This window comes from Geotrypetes seraphini, chromosome 12 (genome assembly GCF_902459505.1).
Source record: "Geotrypetes seraphini chromosome 12, aGeoSer1.1, whole genome shotgun sequence".
In the NCBI taxonomy this organism is placed as follows: Eukaryota; Metazoa; Chordata; class Amphibia; order Gymnophiona; family Dermophiidae; genus Geotrypetes; species Geotrypetes seraphini.
The window spans coordinates 100,863,332-100,883,985 of NC_047095.1; the positions used below are offsets into that span (position 1 = coordinate 100,863,332).

General features: G+C 44.0%; 1 protein-coding gene across 1 annotated transcript in view; it reads left to right on the plus strand.

Annotated features, from left to right (window-relative positions):
• LOC117346182 (vomeronasal type-2 receptor 26-like) overlaps positions 1 to 20,654 on the plus strand; it is a gene marked incomplete at its 3' end in the record, with an annotated part of 71,392 nt that overhangs the window by 6,010 nt on the left and 44,728 nt on the right. Inside the window, exons 2-3 of the mRNA XM_033915584.1 lie at positions 4,411 to 4,577; positions 14,116 to 14,407. Coding sequence (XP_033771475.1) covers positions 4,411 to 4,577; positions 14,116 to 14,407 — 459 coding nt within the window. The remainder of the gene's footprint in view (positions 1 to 4,410; positions 4,578 to 14,115; positions 14,408 to 20,654) is intronic.

Genomic DNA, 20,654 nt, shown 5'->3' on the forward strand with positions numbered 1-20,654 from the left:
ATTCCTGCGCAGCCAGTCAACCTGTGACCACCTTTTGTTACACAACCATGCGAAATCTCCAGAGCTCCTAGAGTTTCCATGAATAACCTATAAGCTTTTTCAAGGCGTCAAATTAGTTCCCGGGTTTCGGCACCAATTGAGCATGGGGCATTGACGCCATTTGTGAAAGCTTCAGGTTTGAAAATAATTCTACATGCAAAATGACACCAGCGCAAGGTTTTAAAATTATAACCAGGATTTATTGAATTATTGGTTCTATTTTCCCATTATTAGATCAAAAGAATAGCATAATTGCTTACGTTGCGCTCATGGGAGATCATCATCGTGGCCAAAGACTGGCCTTCTCACAATGGTCTCGTCTTTCTATCTCATTACAGTCTATTATATAACTTTTGGTTTAGTGACATCATCAAGTTTGACGACCAATAACATTTCTCTGGGTGGTCTTAAAGTTTAGACAAAGAAACATTCCTCCATGTTTAAAAGTTATACAAAGTTTCAGATGATTTCTGAATTAACATTAACATTCAAAAGAATTCACAATTATTAACATGGTAAATTCTCAGTCCTTCCATGCTGACAAGTTCTGAGCCTTAAAGGAAAAAAAACTCCTAAGCTGACAGATTCAAATTGCACAGCCTTACACAGAAATCTTACTCAGGAGAAAAAGGGGGGGTTAAATCCCCCTCTCCTCTTCCTGAAGCATGGGCTTCCAATGCCCCCCTTCTCCCTATTCTTGAGACTGACTCTAATTACTTCCAGATGTTATGCTTAAGATTTTTTCTTAATGTTTCTGCTTATAAACATAAACCATTTATATTTCCACAATCATATCATCACATATTACATTCATGGGCCCCAAACATTCATAATTTCATTCATATTTTGGCCATTCATACTTCATACATTTTATATCTCAGTTTGGAATATGGAGTCTGATATGCTTTTCCTAACTAGCCTGAGCACATCTGTTTTCAATTAGAACCACGAGGCTAAAGGCGGGAAGCTGAACAAAGAACAGAAACTATTCACTGGCACAAGATGCTGGCCTAAGACAGGACAGTCATAGTACATACAAAAGAACCTCCATGTAATCATGTAATCATGATTTCCACCATGATTTCCACCATGATTTAGTTCAACAGCAAAGTACACAAAAAAACACCATTCTTTTCCTTATATTAATCTTTAGTGTGTTTTTTTTCTCTGGCCTTAGCTACATTATATTTAAATGTTTTATTCACCTGTTTTTCGTACGCTTCTATTTGGGCGTGGTCCTTAACTGACACAGAATTGTCTCTAACTAGAATTACCCAGAACCATATGAAAAACTGGCGCTACAAAAATACTGCACTATCATGCTTCTGACATCCATTGCATCGTACCATAAACAGCACGCTAGCCACCACGAGCCACGCGCCACGCGCCATGCGCCACGACTCACTTTATACAGCCCAGTATCCTTCTGGCAGCAGCCACTGCCTTGTCACACTGTTTTTTTTTCACCTTTAGATCTTTGGACACTATCACCCCAAGGTCCCTCTCCCCCTCCGATATGTAGTTGATGTCTTAAGGCTTTTTTCTGTAGTATATTTGCTGTCAAGAAAGGAGACACAATAGGCTGTTCTGGGGAGATACTAACTGGAATCTCAGATGTATCCAAGGCAGAATGGACACAAAAACTTTGCAGAGTGAATGAATTTGTTCTTATTATCAACCATATTATGCTGTTACGTTATTAAACTATAGCCTGCTCAAGCACTGCAATTAAATTACTATCTGTTTCTATTTTAATAATAATAATAACTATTTTGTATACCGCCATACCCAGAGAGTTCTAGGCGGTTCACAGCAATTAATTAAGATTACAGACAATGAAAAACATTGGAGTTGACAGGAATATACAAGAGTGTACAATAGGAAGGTAAAAAAAATTTTTTTACAGGAAAACCGGTCGTTGAAGTTAACTTGGTTTGGTGGGTACAATAAGAGGGGAAGTGGAGTTTCATGTGGATTGAGGGGAGTTGAGGGGGTGAGAGGGTGTGTTAGGGGTTCTGTTCGTGGAATAAGTGAGTTTTGAGTTTTTTTCTGAAGTCAAGGTAGGAGGGGGCGTCAAGTACAATTTGGGCAAGCCATGAGTTTAGTTTGGCTGCCTGGAAGGAGAAGGTTTTGTCGAGGAACCTTTTGAGGTGACATAATTTTAGGGGGGGGGGAAGGCAAGCAGATGAATTATGCAAGAGTTTTTATTATTGTAATTTAGCTTGAAGTGAGGGTTGAGGTAGTTTGGAGATAGACCAAATACAGTTTTGTAGCAGAGGCATGCGAACTTGAATAGGACTCTGGATTCAAATGGCAGCCAGTGCAGTTTATGGTAGAAAGGGGTGATGTGTTCCCATTTGTTTAAGCCAAATATAAGGCGGACGGCGGTGTTCTGAATCAGTTTTAGTCTCCTGGTTTTCTTTGTGGAGCCTAGATAAATGATGTTGCAATAATCCAGGATGCTGAGAATGGAGGATTGTACTAATAGGCGGAATGAGTTGTCATCGAAGTATTTTTTTATGGTGCGGAGTTTCCAGAGCACCGAGAAGCTTTTCCTGATGGTAAGATAAGTGTGTTTCTCGAGGGATAGGTGTTTGTCTAAGGTGACTCCCAATATTTTTAGGGTTTGTTCTAGGGGGAAATCCAATCCATTCACTTGAATTGAGGTATCTTTGATTTTGTCGCTGGGGGTGGCCAGGAAGAATTTGGTTTTGTCAGAGTTTAGTTTTAATCTATAGGATAGCATCCAGAGTTCTATCTGCCTGAGTAAGTTTGATAGCGAGTTGAGCAGCTCTAGAGTGAAACTAGTTAGTGGGATGATTATCATGATGTCCTCTGCATAAATGAAGAATTTGAGATTGAAGCTGTGCTTGAGGTTTCCCAGGGAGATGAGATAGACATTGAACAGGGTGGGGGATAGGGGTGAGCCCTGGGGAACCCCCACAGGAATTGGCCCAGCTGTGGGAGAAAGAGTAGTTCTTGATCACCCTGTAAGACCTATTTCTAAGGAATCCCTGGAACCAGTTGAGGACCTGTGTGTGCAAGGCAGTCTAGGAGAATAGTGTGGTCGACAAGGTCGAAAGCACTACTTAGGTCAAGTTGCAAGATCAGGGCACTGAAACCCTGGCTGAAAAGTGAGTGTAGGTGGTCAAGTAGAGAGGCTATGATGGTTTCGGTGCTATGGCCAGAGTGAAAGCCCGATTGGTTGCCGTGTAAGATATCAAATTTGTCCAGATACGTGGTGAGTTCTGCATTTACCGCCCCTTCTGTTATTTTGGTGACTAGCGGATGCTGGCGATAGGTCTGTAATTAGACGGGATGTTGGGAGGTTCTTTTGAGTTTTTCATGATTGGAGTTATCAGGATGTGGCCTTGCTCTGCTGGGAAATTTCCTGCAGATAGTAGAGCGTTGACCCATGTCAACATGTTGGCTTTGAAGTGGAAAGGGGCAGTTTTCATGACATTTGGGGGCCAGGTGTCCAGTTTGCAGTAGGAGTTATTATATTTGTTGTAGTGTTTGTTAAAGGATTGCCAGTCTATGGTTTTGAAGTGGTTCCAACTTAGGTCAGTTCTGGACCCTGGATCAGAGTTGGATATGTTTGTATCATGGAGGATTGGAAAGGGCCCATGGGGATTGGTTGGGGCAGTTATTGACGATCTTAATTTTTGTATCTTGGAATTGAAGAAGTCTGCTAGGGTGCTGGCTGTTAAAGTGGGTTCCTCCTGGGCGTCAGTGAGTGTCTTGAGGTTGTGGAGGTCATTGACCAGATTGAAAAGGTTTCTACTGTTAGTTGTAACGTTTCCTATTTTTTTGGGCATAGAAATTTTTTCGTTTTTCCTTGGTGAGGTTTTTGTAGATTTTTACTTTTGATCTCCACATAACCCTGTGTTCCTGAGTACCAGATTTAGTCCACAATCTTTCTGACTTTTAATGAAGACAAAGTTATTTTTAAAAGAAACCAACGTATATATCAAAATAAATGCAGATGTCAGGAACAGATATCCCTTAAGGCTGAGCATCAGGGTTCAGCAGAGACCACATGGTATCCTCACAGGTGTTGAAGCTCACATAGAAATAGAGCAGTGACTTCATTGTCATCATCACAATTTCACTGTCTTTCTTCATTCTCCTTGTGTATAAATGATCAGGGCAGCTTCACTCCCGTTTAATAATTAATCATTTCTGTCCATTATTCAAATATTCACTTCAATGGCACCATCAAGAGCTCTACATCATCTCTCTGCAATTCTCAAATGTCACAAATGGAGCGGCAAGAAAGAGGATTATCACAGGAGAAAGTGTTTCACAGCATTAATAATGGAAACTCGTCTTATTCTGATTTTATTAACACTCTGTGACTTTTTGTTGAAGGTGACTGAATGCCAGTGTGTACTTACAAACTACCCACCAATGCAACCAAAGCCAGGATACCATAGGGATGGGGACATCATGATTGGGGGACTCATAACTGTGGTCACCTTTTATCCAGATATTGGTCCATCCTTCACAACTCCCCCCTCATTTGAAGGAAATGGCTTGTAAGTAGCATCATGATGTGCTTCTGGTTTTTATTTTGGTTTGATATTTCAGGAAATGCGGAGGGTAATTACAGCAGAGTGCTATGGGTAGAAATATTGATGGATACTCTGACAATGTCAGTTAATGTGTCAGGTGTAGCAATTTAAGTTTTCTACTGGTTTTTTCCTGGACTTGTCATTTTCTGAATTTCTAATAATATGTGTACTCTGAAAAAAATGGTAAAAAAAGGGTTCATTATCACAGAAAGAGAGCACAATGCTGGTGTCACTGAATATCAGCAGTTGGATGGCCCTGGGTGATTTAAGGGGCAGAATCCTCTCATGCCCATTTAAATCATTTTGAATATCAGCTGATATAATTTTTATCATGGAAACGGTGCTTACATTATGTGCTAAGATCATATAATTTTGGTGAGTTTGCAATTTTAGATTTCACTGAATAACCAGGCACACTGGTTATATATATGTTTATGTTTATTCAGAATTTGATATATCGGTCTCGCATTTTCATGACCTAAGTGGTTTACAATGTAAGTTAAAAATAGGAAGGAACTCCATTGAACATATTCAGATAGAAAAGGTAGAGGTAGAGAAAAATATCAGATATATACATATCCTAACAAGTAATCATTACATATGGAAACAAAAACAAAAATTACTCTAAAAATAAAAATAAAATACATTTAAATAAATTAGAAATTTTAAAATAGAGAGAATTAAACTAAAGTGAAATAAAGGCAGGAGGGTCCCAAAATTCAGTATAAAAATTCAGTATAAATTAGCAAGATATTAAAATAAAATAAAAACAAATTCAGAAAAAAATAAAAATAAAATATAATTCTAGTCAATAAAAAGTAAAAGTTTAATTCAGTCCATATACCCCCTCCTTTACTAATGTGTAGTGTGGGCAGTGGCGGTAAATGCTCCAACGCTCATAGAATTCCTAAGCATTAGTAAAGGCAGTGGCGTACCTAGGGTATGTGGCACCCGGGGCCCATCATTTTTTGACACCCCCCCCTATGTAAAAAAATATTTTTTGTAATGACCATGAAACAGAATAAATGGTCAGAATAGAAACAGGCAGTGAAAATTTTCTTATATTCCAAACATAACATAACATAAATTATGTCTGAATTGTCATGACATCAGAAGTACATATGGAGTAGTTGCAGGTGATGCTTGGGACAGTTCTGATTGTGTTAGTTCGGTTTTATGTGTTTTTTGAATAGAAGGGTTTTTATTTCTTTTTGAAGGTTTTGCAGTCTGTGGTGATGTCAATTGGTTGTAGAGTTGGGGGTCGAGTGTTGCAGCTCGAATGGCTAGGAGGTTGTCGAACAGTTTTTTTCTTTTGACGTTTTTGGTTGGAGGGTGTGTGAATGGTGCGTGAGTTCTCCTATGTCTGTTTGAAGTGGATTGAATTATTTAGCTGAAGAAATTAGTTACCCCCTCATCCCACACACATTAATTCTCTTCCATTTTTGTTCCCATTATAAAAAACACTGATAAGTTCCCAGAAAAAAAATACATTAAAATAAGAAGTGAAAACAAAGGCCCCTACAGATGAGAACATAACATAAGAATAGCCTAACTGGGTCAGACCAATGGTCCATCATGCCCAGTAGCCCATTCTCATGGTAGCCAATCCAGGACACTAATACCTGGTCAAAACCCAAAGAGTAGCAACATTCCATGCTACCGATCCAGGGCAAGCAGACACTTCCCCCATGTCTTAATAACAGATTATGGACTTTTCCTCCAGGAATTTGTCCAAATCTTTCTTAAAACCAGCTACACTATCTGCTTTTACCATAACTTCTGGCCACTTCATTTTTAAGTTTAGATCTTTCCTTTCAAACAGAGATCTTGCTAGATGTCAAATACAGCACAAGGTAACTTTACATGGACTTAGCTGTGCAGGAAATGTGAATCTCCTCATACACCCACCATATAGTGCAAAAATGTGCAAAGGTCTGTTTTCTTCTTTCGATCACTACATAGCCTAATGCCACACAAGCAGCGCTGTTACAAACATATTCTGTAGGTCAATGCTAAGGATAACAAAGTTTCCTTCCTTGGACCAGAAGGAGATAAACCACTGGAAGAGATCCCAACACAACACCCAAAGACCCACTCAGTGTGTGAACCAGTTGAGTGGAGTGGACTAACTGGGGGGTGGAAATGGGCCCGGAGTTTGCTCAGCAGAATTTCCCAGACCACCTCTTCCTCTCAACACATTGACACGCTGCCACCATCACCACTAGAAACACCTCACTGGGTAGGCCAGCTATGCTATAAACTTTATAAAACACATTATTATATTTTCTTATAAAGCACATATTTTAACTGAACTCTCTGACATCCTCAGCCTTTCCATTCACAAAAATAGAAGGAAGAAAAGTTCCCATTCCCTGCTGTCTCATGTCCCCGGCCTATACAATATTTTTTTTCTGCAGACCCTTTAAAAGTCTGACCAAATCCTCGTTTCACTTGCATTATAAAGTACTGAGGATGCCATCTCTCCCCAATCCCAGGTCCTAAAGTCTAAGACAGTAGCGCAAACTAATGCTGCCAGATACAGGAAAAAAAATTTTGATTCGATTCAGCCCTATTGAATTGGTTTTTCAATTCGATTTTCCTGCCCAGTTGGGTGATTTTTTTTCAAAACTCCTGGTGGGTTTTATAGCTTTTTCACCCCCTTTGGCTTCTCCTAACCACACTGGCGCTGTGGTGTAAATAAAATAAAGAAACAAAAAGGACTTTTCCTCTCTCTGTTAAATCCTAGCTCACGTTTGCAGTCCAACACCAGCTCTGGCAGGATACACATTTCAAATCTGACATATTATAATCACAAAACAGAAAATAAAATTAATTTTTCTACCTTTTGTTGTCTGGTTATATTTCAAATCTTGTTGGTCCAAGGCTCTGGTTTTCTTCTGATAACTTGCTTGCTAGGGTCTCCTTCTTTCTGCATGCTAACCATCCATCTGCCAACTCTGTCCTCCCTTTCCATTTCCCTTCCCTTCCCAGGAAGTCTGGTATCTTTCCTTTTTTTCATCTCCCTCCACAGATCCACCTTTTCTTAAATACCCTTTCATCCGGCATCTCTCCCTCCTTCCCCACCATCCCAGAGTCCACCATCTCTCCCTTTCTTTTCCTAATTACCCTCCTATCCAGTATCTCTATCCCTCCTCCACACCATCCCTTGTGTCCAATTTCTCTCCCTTTCTGTTCCTTCCCTCCCTAAATCCCATGGTCCATCATCTCTCTCCCTCTCCTCTATTTTCAGACCCATTATTTCTTCCCCCCCCCAAAGTTTGGCATATGCACGTCTCTTTGAACACCCCCTTCCCTCCGTGTACTTCTAAATCATGGTCCCCCCCAAAGGCCTGTCCCCCCTTAAAGGTCTGCCTGTCCCCCCTTGAAGGCCTGCACCCCCCTTGAAGGCCTGTCCCATCCCCTTGTAGGCCTGTCCCCCCCTTGAAGACCTGCCTGCCTGTCCCCCCCTTGAAGGTCTGCACCCCCGGAAGGCCTGAACCCCCCCGAAGGCCTGTCCCCCACTTGAAGGCCTGTCCCACCCCCTTGTAGCTTCTCCCCCCCCCTTGTAGGCCTGTCCCCCCTTGAAGGCCTGCCTGCCTGCCTTTCCCCCCCTTGAAGGCATGTCCCCCCTTGAAGGCCTACACCCCCCCCTCGAAGGCCTGCACTCCCTTGAAGGTCTGCACCCTCCCCCCCGAAGGCCTGTCCCCCACTTGAAGGCCTGTCCCACCCCCTTGTAGCTTCTCCCCCCCTTGTAGGCCTTTCCCCCCCTTGAAGGCCTACACCCCCTTGAAGGCCTGCACCCCCCCCGAAGGCCTGCACTCCCTTGAAGGTCTGCACCCCCCCGAAGGCCTGTCCCCCCTTGAAGGCCTGTCCCACCCCCTTGTAGGCCTGTCCCCCCCTTGTAGGCCTGTCCCCCCTTTAAGGCCTGCCTGCCTGCCTTTCCCCCCCTTGAAGGCCTGTCTCCCCCTTGAAGGCCTGCACCCCCCCTTGAAGGCCTGCACTCCCCCCTTGAAGGCCTGTCCCACCCCCTTGTAGGCCTGTCCCCCCCTTGTAGGCCTGTCCCCCCCCTTGAAGGCCTGCCTGCCTTTCCCCCTTGAAGGCCTGTTCCCCCCCTTGAAGGCCTGCACCCCCTTGAAGGTCTGCACCCCCCCAAAGGCCTACACCCCCCCTGAAGGCCTGCCTGCCCCCCTTGAAGGCCTGCACCCCCTTGAAGGCCTGCACCCCCCCCCGAAGGCCTGCACTCCCTTGAAGTTCTGCACCCCCCCCGAAGGCCTGTCCCCCCCTTGAAGGCCTGTCCCACCCCCTTGTAGGCCTGTCCCACCCCCTTGTAGGCCTGTCCCCCCCTTGTAGGCCTGTCCCCCCTTTAAGGCCTGCCTGCCTGCCTTTCCCCCCCTTGAAGGCCTGTCTCCCCCTTGAAGGCCTGCACCCCCCCTTGAAGGCCTGTCCCACCCCCTTGTAGGCCTGTCCCCCCCTTGTAGGCCTGTCCCCCCCTTGAAGGCCTGCCTGCCTTTCCCCCCTTGAAGGCCTGTTCCCCCCCTTGAAGGCCTGCACCCCTTGAAGGTCTGCACCCCCCCAAAGGCCTACACCCCCCCGAAGGCCTGCACCCCCCCTGAAGGCCTGCCTGCCCCCCTTGAAGGCCTGCACCCCCCCCCGAAGGCCTGTCCCCCCTTGAAGGCCTGCCTGCCTGTCACCCCCTCCCCCTTGAAAGCCTGCTTGCCTGCCCGCCCGCTCCACCCTGAAGGCCTGATGCCCCGACCCACCCCGAAGGACCGCTCGCCCCCCTGGCCTCCCCGCCCCACCTATGAAGCAGCCGCAGCAGGATCGCGAAGTCAGCGTCAGCGATCCCTGCGCTGCTTCCTGCGCCACGGTCCCGCCCCTCCTCTGACGTCAGAGAAGGGGCGGGATCGCAGCGCAGGGATCGCTGACGCTGACTTCGCGATCCTGCTGCGGGCTGCTTCACAGGTGGTGCAGGAAGGTCAGTGGGGCGAGCGGTCCTTCGGGGGTGGCGGGGGACTGAACGGCAAGGCCGGGAACACCCCCTTAGGGCTGGCACCCGGGGCGCACCGCCCCCCCCGCCCCCCCCTTGGTACGCCACTGAGTAAAGGAGGGGGATAGTGAAAGAGGTGGATGTAATAATCTGTGTTAGAGCAATGCACTGAGCTCTAGCACACAACAATCTAATGCATGTACAGGACAGAACTTTACACCTGATGTGATAAATTAATGGTACGCAAGCTACAAGTGCATTAAAATTGAAAGACGTGTACACTACATATTGCAGCATCAGGAGTGTTTGTCTCCCTTTCTCTCAGTTGTCCTCATATTTCTAGATTGCAGCTGATGAAGGAGAGACCGTTTCACATTTTGTTTTTCATCACATAAACTCATGAATTCTGATTTTAGATCAGCTTTCACTCGAGGTAGAGAAGCTTACTGCAGGGATTGTTCACATTGTGTACATATATTTGCACAAATTTTACGAAAACATACATTGTGGTTGTATGGTTATTTTTGCAAAGATTTTTGTAAGTAGTATTAATGTGTGGTAGTTTTAAAAGAAGAGGGACTGGCATTCAGAAAGACTTTTGGAAATAAGTTTCAGGATACTACTATGACCTTCCCTGCTTTTCTTCTCTTTCTTTCCCCTTCCTATACTCACTCCTACTTCATTTCTTTCTTCTTTTCCCTCTTCCTTATCCTCCACCAAAATTCACTTCCCTCTCTTCTCTCATCTCCCTTCCTCTTTCTTTCTCTTTTGCTCCCTCTTTTTATTTCCCCTTCTGCTATTTCCCCTCTTCCTTCTTCTCTTCTTCCTGTCTGCCTTTTCTGTCTTTTTGTTTTCTCAGATTTGTAGTGGATATTAAATTCCTCTAGCAGTTCCAACTATTCCACCATGTTGCTGGTAGCATGAAACCACCACTGATACTTTCAGCCATGCTGTCTCCCCCTGATTCTGATTCTTCAATCAACCTCCACTGGATGTTATGTAATATTAATCAGGTTTTCTATTCTGCCTTTATTTGTTCATTTCAAGGTTGGATTATATTACAAGAGGTTGGGTCAGTTACCCAGGAAGTTACAATGGACAGTTTGACACAGATATTCAATAGAGTTCGTAGTACAGGTAGATCAGTACAACTATTAATATATTTAGGTCATAGTTATATAGAAACATAGAAACCTGATAGCAGATAAATGCCAAATGGCCCATCTACAGTAACCATTATTTTTTTCTCTCTCTGAGAGATCCCAGGCCCTTTTGAATTCAGACACAGTCTCTGTCTCCACCACCTCTTCCAGGAGTCTGTTCCATGCATCTACCACCCTTTCTGTAAAAAAAAGTATTTCCTTAGATTACTCCAGAGCCTATCACCTCTTAACTCCATCCTATGCCCTCTCATTGCAGAGTTTCCTTTCAAATGAAAAAGACTTGACTCATGCGCATTTACATTACATATGTATTTGGATGTCTCTATCATATCTCCCATCTAATGCCTTTCCTCCAAATATACAGATTGAGATCTTTAAGTCTGTCCCCATAAGCCTTATGTTGAACACCACATACCATTTTAGTAGCCTTCCTCTGGACCAATTCCATCCTTTTTATATCTTTTTGAAGGTACGGCCTCCACAATATTCTAAATGAAGTTTTACCAAAGTCTTATACAGGGGCATCAATACATCCTTTTTCCTATTGGTCATACCTCTGCCTATACATGTGGAGGGGCATAATAAAAAGAAACGTCTAAGGCCATTTTTGGCCTAAGTCATCCAAAGTCAGCTAAGTAAAATGTCCATTCCCGAAAATACATCCAAAATATTTTTCTTCCAAAAATCATCTAGTTGGACAACCAGCCATTTGATCATCCAGACCGCTAAGTCATCTATCGTTATACCCCATTCTCATCTAAAAATTTGTCCAAGTCAAAAACGCCCAGAACAAGACCTTTTAGACGTAGGTAGGGTCAGCAAAGTGATGGACTGGACACCCAAACATTGCAACAGAATAGTGGGGTACCTTACAGGGCACTGCTGTGAACATCACAAAAAGGGTGCCACATACACATCTCACCACAACAACCGTATAGGTCATGGTGAGCCCCCCAAAACACCCCCTAGAACTGCAGGTGCCACTTATATGGCAGTACATAAGGGTTTTGGTGGGTGCACATGTTTCACTTGGCATTCAGTGGTTAGAGTGGCTTATGGGCCTGTGTCCTCATCTCCATGGTTCACTAGCCCACCCTCCAGATCACTTAAGCCATCTCTGTGCAGCTCTACTAGGCTTTCCTATGCTAGGCTGCCAGGTGCTTATATTCTGGAGGCAGATATGTGATGTTTTTATTATGATTTTTATGGCAGTGGGGGGAGGGGGGTCAGTGATCACTGGGGGAGTGTGTAGGGGTCTGCACTTTGTCCCTGCATTGATTATCTGGGGATATTGGTGGATATAACAATGAAGCCGGTGGCACAATGCACAGCGGTCTCAAAGAAGGTGAACAGAATGTTGGGCATTATCAAAAAAAGTATCATGACCAGAACGAAGGAAGTTATCCTGCTACTGAATCGGGCGATGGTGCGCCCACATCTGGAGTACTGCATCCAATACTGGTCGCCTTACCTTAAGAAGGATATGGTGATACTCAAGAGGGTCCAGAGAAGAGCAACAAGGATGATAAAGGGCATGGGAAACCTTTCATATGCTGAAAGGCTGGAGAAGCTGAGGCTCTTTTCCCTGGAAAAGCGGAAACTTAGAGGGGATATGATAGAGACTTATAAGATCATGAAAGGCATAGAGAAGGTGGAGAGGGACAGACACTTTAGACTAGCGGGGACAACAAAAACAAAAGGGCATTCAGAAAAATTGAAAGGAGACAGATTCAGAACAAATGCTAGGAAGTTCTTCTTCACTCAGAGGGTGGTAGACACCTGGAATGCACTTCCAGAAGAGGTGATAGGACAGAGTACGATATTGGGTTTCAAAAAGGGATTGGAAGATTTCCTGAAGGAGAAGGAGATTGAAGGGTATAGATAGAGGGTTACTATATAGGATATTAAATGATTAGGTAATAAAAGGTTTAGGTAAAGGATCACTTACAGGTCGTGGACCTGGGGGGCTGCCATGGGAGCAGACTGCTGGGCACGATGGACCCCTGGTCTGACCCGGCAGAGGCAATGCTTATGTTCATATGTCCTTCTTGTGACTTAGACCTGGTTTTAGATGATTTTAGATATCTTGGGGTTTATCACCTGCACCATTTATTATAGAAGAGACTAATGATGTATGCGTTAAAACTCATTTAGGTTTATTCAAATCCTGGTGCTGGTCACCTATGAGTTTTTGTCTGGGGTCAGGAAAGGTTATCGTTACGATGGGCCCATTCTGAAGTGTGGGTTTCAACTGCAGTGCTGTTGAATACAGCTAACAAGATAAGTGCTGTTTGAAAATCTATGCACTATCATTTTTTGATATATTTAAAATGATTTATAAAATTTAAAATAACTTAAAAATTATAAATATTTACGAAGTACGAGCCAATGATTGAGATTTTGACCTGTAAACATATCTAGCAGCATACTGCTTGAATTTAAGGACTCTGAGGCTTGTCTTCGTATAGTAAACTATTCACTAAGGTGCTAGTCACAGAGGTGATTTTTGGCTCAGACTGCCCATACTGAAGTGTCTCATATTTATTTATTCATATCAAATTTTTATTCATTGGTTGTTTCATCTAGTAAATTTGTCCAATATATGAGTGCCAGTGAATTCCCTTTGAGAGTTTTATATATGGGGTTCTGTCATTTTTTGGCTAAGTCACTACGTCCAAGTTCCGTCTAAGCAGTGTTGTTAAACTTCGGTTATACATCCAGTATGACTAAGTCTAGGACAGCCCATGTCCTGCACAAATCCCACCCTTGCCACTCCTCCTGAAACACTTTTTTTAGTTTTGGGTGTACTGTAGTACTGTGAAGGCCTAAGTCATTTTTAGAAACGTCTAAAACCCGGTTCAATTATCGGCATTTGGACGACTTGTCTCACTGATTGTCCAAGTACCGATTTAGGCCGGTTTTTAAATGTATTTCTGTTTTGATTATGAGCCCCCATAGTGTAGTTACAAGTGGATCCTGCATAGTTTTGAGTGGTCAACTTCTGTACTGGATCAGATGGATATGGGTGGGAAGAGAAACAGAGATTCTAGAATCCAGTGATTAAAACAGTATGCATAAGGGTAGGTTATGCATTTACCTGTTGTGGTCTCATAATATGGCAGGTATGGTTTTAATAATAATAATAATAAACAAAACATGAGGGAATGGGAGAGAGATTAAAGAAACCTGAAGCATACTGTATATATATATTTCTGTCAAACCAATATGTAATGTTAGTGACATGTACCATTTTTAACCCTTCTCCTAATCCTATTTTACTTTACTACTAATATTTCTGTATCTTATGGTTTGGTGCTAATTTCATATTATCTCTCATTTATTGTCCTTGAAGTACTCTATTCTTGAACTATTACAATTTCCTGGCTTTCGTATCTGCAGTGGAGGAGATTAACAACAGCTCGGAGCTCTTACCCAACCTCACTCTGGGATTCCACATTTATGAACCTTACAACAATTTATTATTAACATATAGAGCTGCTATAAATATATTTTCAGGAATGGAAACTGGGATCCCAAACTACAGCTGCAAAACATCTGGTCCACTGGCTACTGTCATTGAAGGTCTTCCAGCTGAGCAATCGAGTGAGTTTTCCAGCCTCTCCAGGATATACCAGTATCCACAGGTCAGGGTTACTTTTTTTTTATAATCTTTATTTATAATAAACATATCACACACAAAAAAATAAACTAGTTCAAATTAATAGAGATCAGTGAACAGCCAAATGCAAAAGCATATTCTAATAAAACTTAGATAGACTGATCCATAAATTTCAGAACTAACTACCATCTAAAATCATATCCATATCTTGTTCTTTATCTAGTAGAAAAGTTCCTTATAGTTAATCATATAATAACATGGAAAGAAAAGAGTTAAGTTCTACTTAAAGACCATACTTGAAATTTGAAAGCTAAGGGCTCCTTTTACTAAGCTGCGCTAGCGGGGTTAACGTGCGTGACTTTTCATCACGCGCTAACCCCGGCGCTGGCCAAAAACTACCATCTGCTAGTGTGTCCTGCGAGTGCTATTATACGCGTTAAACTGCTAGCGCGGCTTATCTGCTGAGTATTTTTAGAGTCATCTGGAAAGACAATAATCTTCTGCCAACAAAAAGAAATATCATTCTTAAAAAATATTTTTTAAATGATCTTTGTCTTCATTTGTTCAGATTCAAGAGTGATCAGAAGGGTGGCTTCAATTTCTAAAAATTATGTTAAATTTCATGATAAGAAAAATTCAAAATTGTTATATTCTTCAAGGTCAGGGATATCTTCATTTACCTCTACATACTCTTACAAACATAGACCCTCTTTTCTTAAGGTGCGCTAACCAATTAGCATGCACTAATTGAATTAACGTGCACAAAAATGCTAATGTGTGCAAGTTAGTCTATGGACACATTAGCGTTTAGCGTATGCTAATTTGATTAGCGCGCGCTAATCGGTTAGCGCACCTTAGTAAAAGAGGGGGATAGAAAAATGATGGCAGATAAAGGCCAAATGGTCCATTTAGTCTGCCCATCTGCAGGAACCATGATCTCTTCCTTGCTCTAGGAGATGCCACAGCTTCTTGAATTCAGACACAGGGCTCCTTTTACGAAGGTGCACTAGTTAACGCAAGCTCTATTGGAGACATTAGCGTGTAGCACGTGCGGCAATGTAGCGCGTGCTAAACATGCACTAAAACCGCTAGCACACCTTCGTAAAAGGAGCCCACAGTCTCTGTCTCCATTAGAGAATGACACGGAGAAAAAAATTTGTCCCCGTCACTGCCCCGTTCCCATGACCACCGCCCCTGTCCCCGCAGCATCCATACAAGCCTCAGTACTGCAATATTTAGCTTATTCCTTTCTTATAAATCAAAGTTCTGGCTGCTGAACTAGACAAAGAGATGATCAGCTGGCAGGGCTTTGTTTATAAATTTTTATCAACACAACTAATATACTACTTTATCCTAAAGCAAATGAAATAAAATAAATATAAATATTATTTTTCTTCTACCTCTGTTGTCTGATTTCTGCTTTCCTCATCTTATCCTCATTCATTTCCTTCCATCCATTGTCTACCTTCTCTGTCTCTTCCATATGCTCTGTTACTGTGCCTCTCCCTTCCATCTGTCCCTTCACCCCCACCCCAATTGGTCTGCCACCCATCTTCTTCCCTCCAATCCCCCCATAGTCTGGAATCTCTCTTGTCCCCATTTCCATTCAGTATCTGTTCCTCTGTACCCCACCTTCCCCTGTTTCTTTCAGTATCTGTTCCTCTCCACCCCACCTTCCCCAGTTCCCTTCAGCATCTGTTCCTTTCTAGCCCACCTTCCCCAGTTCACTTCAGCATCTGTTCCTCCCCATCCCACCTTCAGTGTCTGTTCCTCCCCACCCCACTTTCCCCAGGTCCCTTCAGCGTCTGTTCCTCCCCACCCCACCTTCCCCAGTTCCCTTCAGCATCTGTTCCTCCCTAGCCCACCTTCCCCAGTTCCCTTCAGCATCTGTTCTTCCCCACCCCACCTTCCCCAGGTCCCTTCAACATCTGTTCTTCCCCACCCCACCTACCCCAGGTCTCTTCAGCATCTGTTCTTTCTACCCCACCATTCCTCCCTTTCTCCCTTCCTGCTCCTTACCTTCGCAGCAGGCAATTTTTCTAAATGTGCTTCCTACCAGCAACCAGAGCATTGAAATCGTGTGTGGCTGCAGGAAAGTTTGTCTCTGATGCAACTTCTGGTTGCATCAGAGATGACCTTTACAGCAGCCACATGCGATTTTAATGCTCCGGCTGCTGGTAGAAACATAGAAACATAACATAAGAACATAAGAACATAAGCAATGCCTCTCCTGGATCAGACCTGAGGTCCATCATGCCCAGAAGTCCGCTCACGCAGCGGCACAACAGGTCCAGGACCTGTGCAGTAATCCTCTATTTATACCCTTCTATCCCCTTTTCCAGCAGGAAATTGTCCAATCCTTTCTTAAACCCCAGTACTGTACTCTGCCCTATTACGCCCTCTGGAAGCGCATTCCAGTAGTCCACCACTCGTTGGGTAAAGAAGAACTTCCTAGCATTCGTTTTGAATCTGTCCCCTTTCAACTTTTCCGAGTGCCCTCTTGTTCTTTTATTTTTAGAAAGTTTGAAGAATCTGTCCCTCTCTACTCTCTCTATGCCCTTCATGATCTTATAAGTCTCTATCATATCCCCTCTAAGTCTCCTCTTCTCCAGGGAAAAGAGACCCAGTTTCTCCAATCTCTCAGCGTATGAAAGGTTTTCCATCCCTTTTATCAGACGTGTCGCTCTCCTCTGAACCCTCTCGAGTAACGCCATATCCTTCTTAAGGTACGGCGACCAATATTGGACGCAGTATTCCAGATGCGGGCGCACCATCGCCCGATACAACGGCAGGATAACTTCTTTTGTCCTGGTTGTAATACCCTTCTTGATTATACCTAGCATTCTATTTGCTTTCTTAGCGGCTGCTGCGCACTGTGCCGTCGGCTTCATTGTCATGTCCACCATTACCCCCAAGTCCCTTTCTTGGGTACTCTCATTCAATAACATCCCTCCCATCGTATAGTTGTACCTTGGGTTTCTGCTTCCCACATGCAATACTTTACATTTCTCAACGTTGAACTTCATCTGCCATCTCGCCGCCCATTCCCCCAGAAAGATGACAGCAGAAAAGGGCTACAGCCCATCAAGTCTGCCCACTCTACTGACCCACCCCATTAAGTCAGAGTGCTGCTCGACCCACGTAGGGATCCCACATGGATGTCCCATTTATTCTTAAAGTCGAGCACGCTGGTGGCCTTGATCACCTGCACTGGAAGTTTGTTCCAGTGATCTACCACCCTTTCTGTGAAGAAATACTTCCTGGTGTCACCACTAAATCTCCCTCCTCTGAGTTTGAGCGGGTGCCCCCTTGTGACTGAGGGTCCCTTGGGAAAGAATATGTCGTTTTCCACCTCGACACGACCTGTGATGTACTTAAATGTCTCAATCATATCACCCCTTTCCCTGCGCTCCTCTAGAGAGTAGAGCTGCAATTTGCCCAGTCTTTCTTCGTATGAGAGACCCTTGAGTCCGGGACCATCCTAGTGGCCATTCGCTGGACCGACTCAGCTCGAAGCACATCTTTACGGTAATGTGGCCTCCAGAATTGCACACAGTACTCCAGATGAGGTCTCACCATGGCTCTGTACAGTGGCATTATGACTTCAGGTTTGCGGCTGACGAAGCTTCTATTGATACATCCCATCATCTGCCTTGCCTTGGATGAGGCCTTCTCTACTTGTTTGGCAGCCTTCATGTCTGAACTGATGATTACTCCCAAGTCCCGTTCTTCTGAAGTCCTAGCTAGTGTTTCTCCATTCAAGGTGTATGTTCTGCATGGATTTCTGCTGCCGAGACGCATGACCTTACACTTCTTAGCGTTGAAGCCTAGCTGCCATGTCAAGGAACAGTTTTCTAACTTGATCAGATCCTGCGTCATACCATCCGTGAGATTGCTTTCACCTACTATATTACACAGTTTGGTGTCGTCGGCGAACAGCGCTACTTTACCCTGAAGCCCTCGGGTCAAGTCCCTTATGAATATGTTGAAAAGGGATAGTCCCAGGACTGAGCCCTGTGGCACTCCGCTAGTCACCTCCAATGTCTCAGAGAGGGTGCCATTGATCACCACCCTCTGAAGTCTTCCACTCAGCCAATCATTGAACCATGCAGTTAGTTTCTCACCTAACCCCATCGATTTCATCTTGTTTAATAGTCTACGGTGTGGGACACTGTCAACAGCCTTACTGAAATCCAGGTACACTATATCCAGAGACTCTCCCGAGTCTAGCTTTCCTGTCACCCAGTCAAAGAAGCTGATAAGATTGGGTTGGCATGACCTGCCCCTAGTGAATCCATGTTGACAGGGATCCCTCAGATTCCCCTCATCCAATATCGTGTCTAATTTCCCTTTAAGTAGAGTTTCCATGAGTTTACACACTATTGATGTGAGACTCACTGGTCTGTAATTCGCAGCCTCCTCTCTGCAACCCTTTTTGTGCAGAGGAACAACGTTGGCAGTTTTCCAGTCCAGGGGGACTCTTCCGGTACTTAGGGAGAGATTGAAGAGCATGGCTAACGGTTCCGCCAAAACATCGCATAGCTATCTGAGCACTCTTGGGTGCAAATTGTCCGGTCCCATGGCTTTGTTCACCTTGAGTCTTGACAGTTCTCTGTAAACATCAGCTGGTGTGAACTCAAAGTTCTGAAATGGGTCTTCCATGCTTTGCTTTGCTTCCAGCCGAGGCCCGTGCCCTGGTGCCTCGCAGGTAAAGACTGAACAGAAGTAATCATTCAGTAGTTTGGCTTTATCAGAATCTGTTTCCACAAAATTCCCGTCTGGCGTTCTAAGGCATACTATCCCGTTTGCGTTCTTTTTTCTGTCGCTAATGTACCTGAAGAAGGATTTGTCCCCTTTCTTAATGTTCTTCGCTTGAGTTTCCTCCATACGGAGTTTGGGCTCCCTGACTGCTGTTTTGACCGCTGCAGACTTCGTCCTGTATTCAATGTTTGCTTCTTTTTTCCCCGTGCGTTTGTATGAGAGAAATGCTCTTTTCTTCTCCTTGACGAGGTACGATACCTCCTCTGTGAACCATTGGGGTTTCCTTTTTCTTTGTTGTTTGGTTACTGATTTTATGTAGCGAATAGTTGCCTCATGAAGGATCGATTTTAAGGTTGACCACATAGCTTCCACATTATTAGTTACTTCTTGAACCTGCAGCATCTGGTAGATGAAATCTCCCATGCGTGCGAAGTCAGTGCCCCGGAAATTGAGTACTCTTGTTTTTGTTTGTGATCTAGGGAAGCCTTTCTTAAGGTTAAACCATACCATGTTATGGTCACTGGTGGCTAGCGTCTCTCCTACCGAGACCTCCGAGACGCTTTCCCCATTCGTAAGTACCAGGTCCAGGATGGCCTGGGCCCTAGTGGGCTCTAGTACCATTTGTTTGAGCCGTACTCCCTTCATGGACGTTAATATCCTCCTGCTATCACTAGTTGTCGCTGATAGTGTGTTCCAGTCTACATCAGGCATGTTGAAGTCTCCTAATAGAACAGCCTCCCCCCGTAAGGTCATATTCTCAATGTCTTCAATTAATTCTATGTCCTTGTCCTCCGATTGTCTTGGAGGTCTGTATACCACACCAAGGTACAGGCATTTTTCTCCGCCTCTGGCCAGGTTTACCCAGATGGATTCCCCAGTATACTTGACATCCGTGATCCTGGTTGTCTTAATGTTCTCTTTGATGTAAAGTGCTACTCCACCTCCTAACTTACCCTCTCTGTCTTGTCGAATCAGGTTGTATCCTGGTATAGTTATATCCCACCCATGAGAGTCTGTAAACCATGTTTCGGATATTGCTACTAAGTCTGCATTAACTATTTCTGTTTCTAGTTCTAGAAATTTAATCCCTAGGCTGTGTGCGTTAACATACATAGCTCTCCACTCTTTCTGTTTACTAAGCTCTTGTAGTGAGCCACCCATTTGAGTCAAAGTGTCTCCTAGCGATTCTTACCTCAGACTTAGAAGCGTAGTGTTGGTTCGCCACATAAGGATTGTTACTTACTGCTCCGGTGTAAAAGTGGGTACCCACCCCCGACTTACCTAGTTTAAAGCCCTTCGAAGTAGGCGGGCTAGTCTATGTCCGAAGACATTCTTACCTCTGTTGGTCAGGTGGAGTCCGTCTGGTCCCTGTAGTCCCTGTAGTGTCTCTCCGTGATTCAGGAATCCAAAGTTCATCTCCTGGCACCATCGTTGTAGCCACTCAATCGTCTTCAGGATGCGTTCGTCTCTGTCCCTTCCTCTGCCCCTAACAGGAAGAATGGAAGAGAATA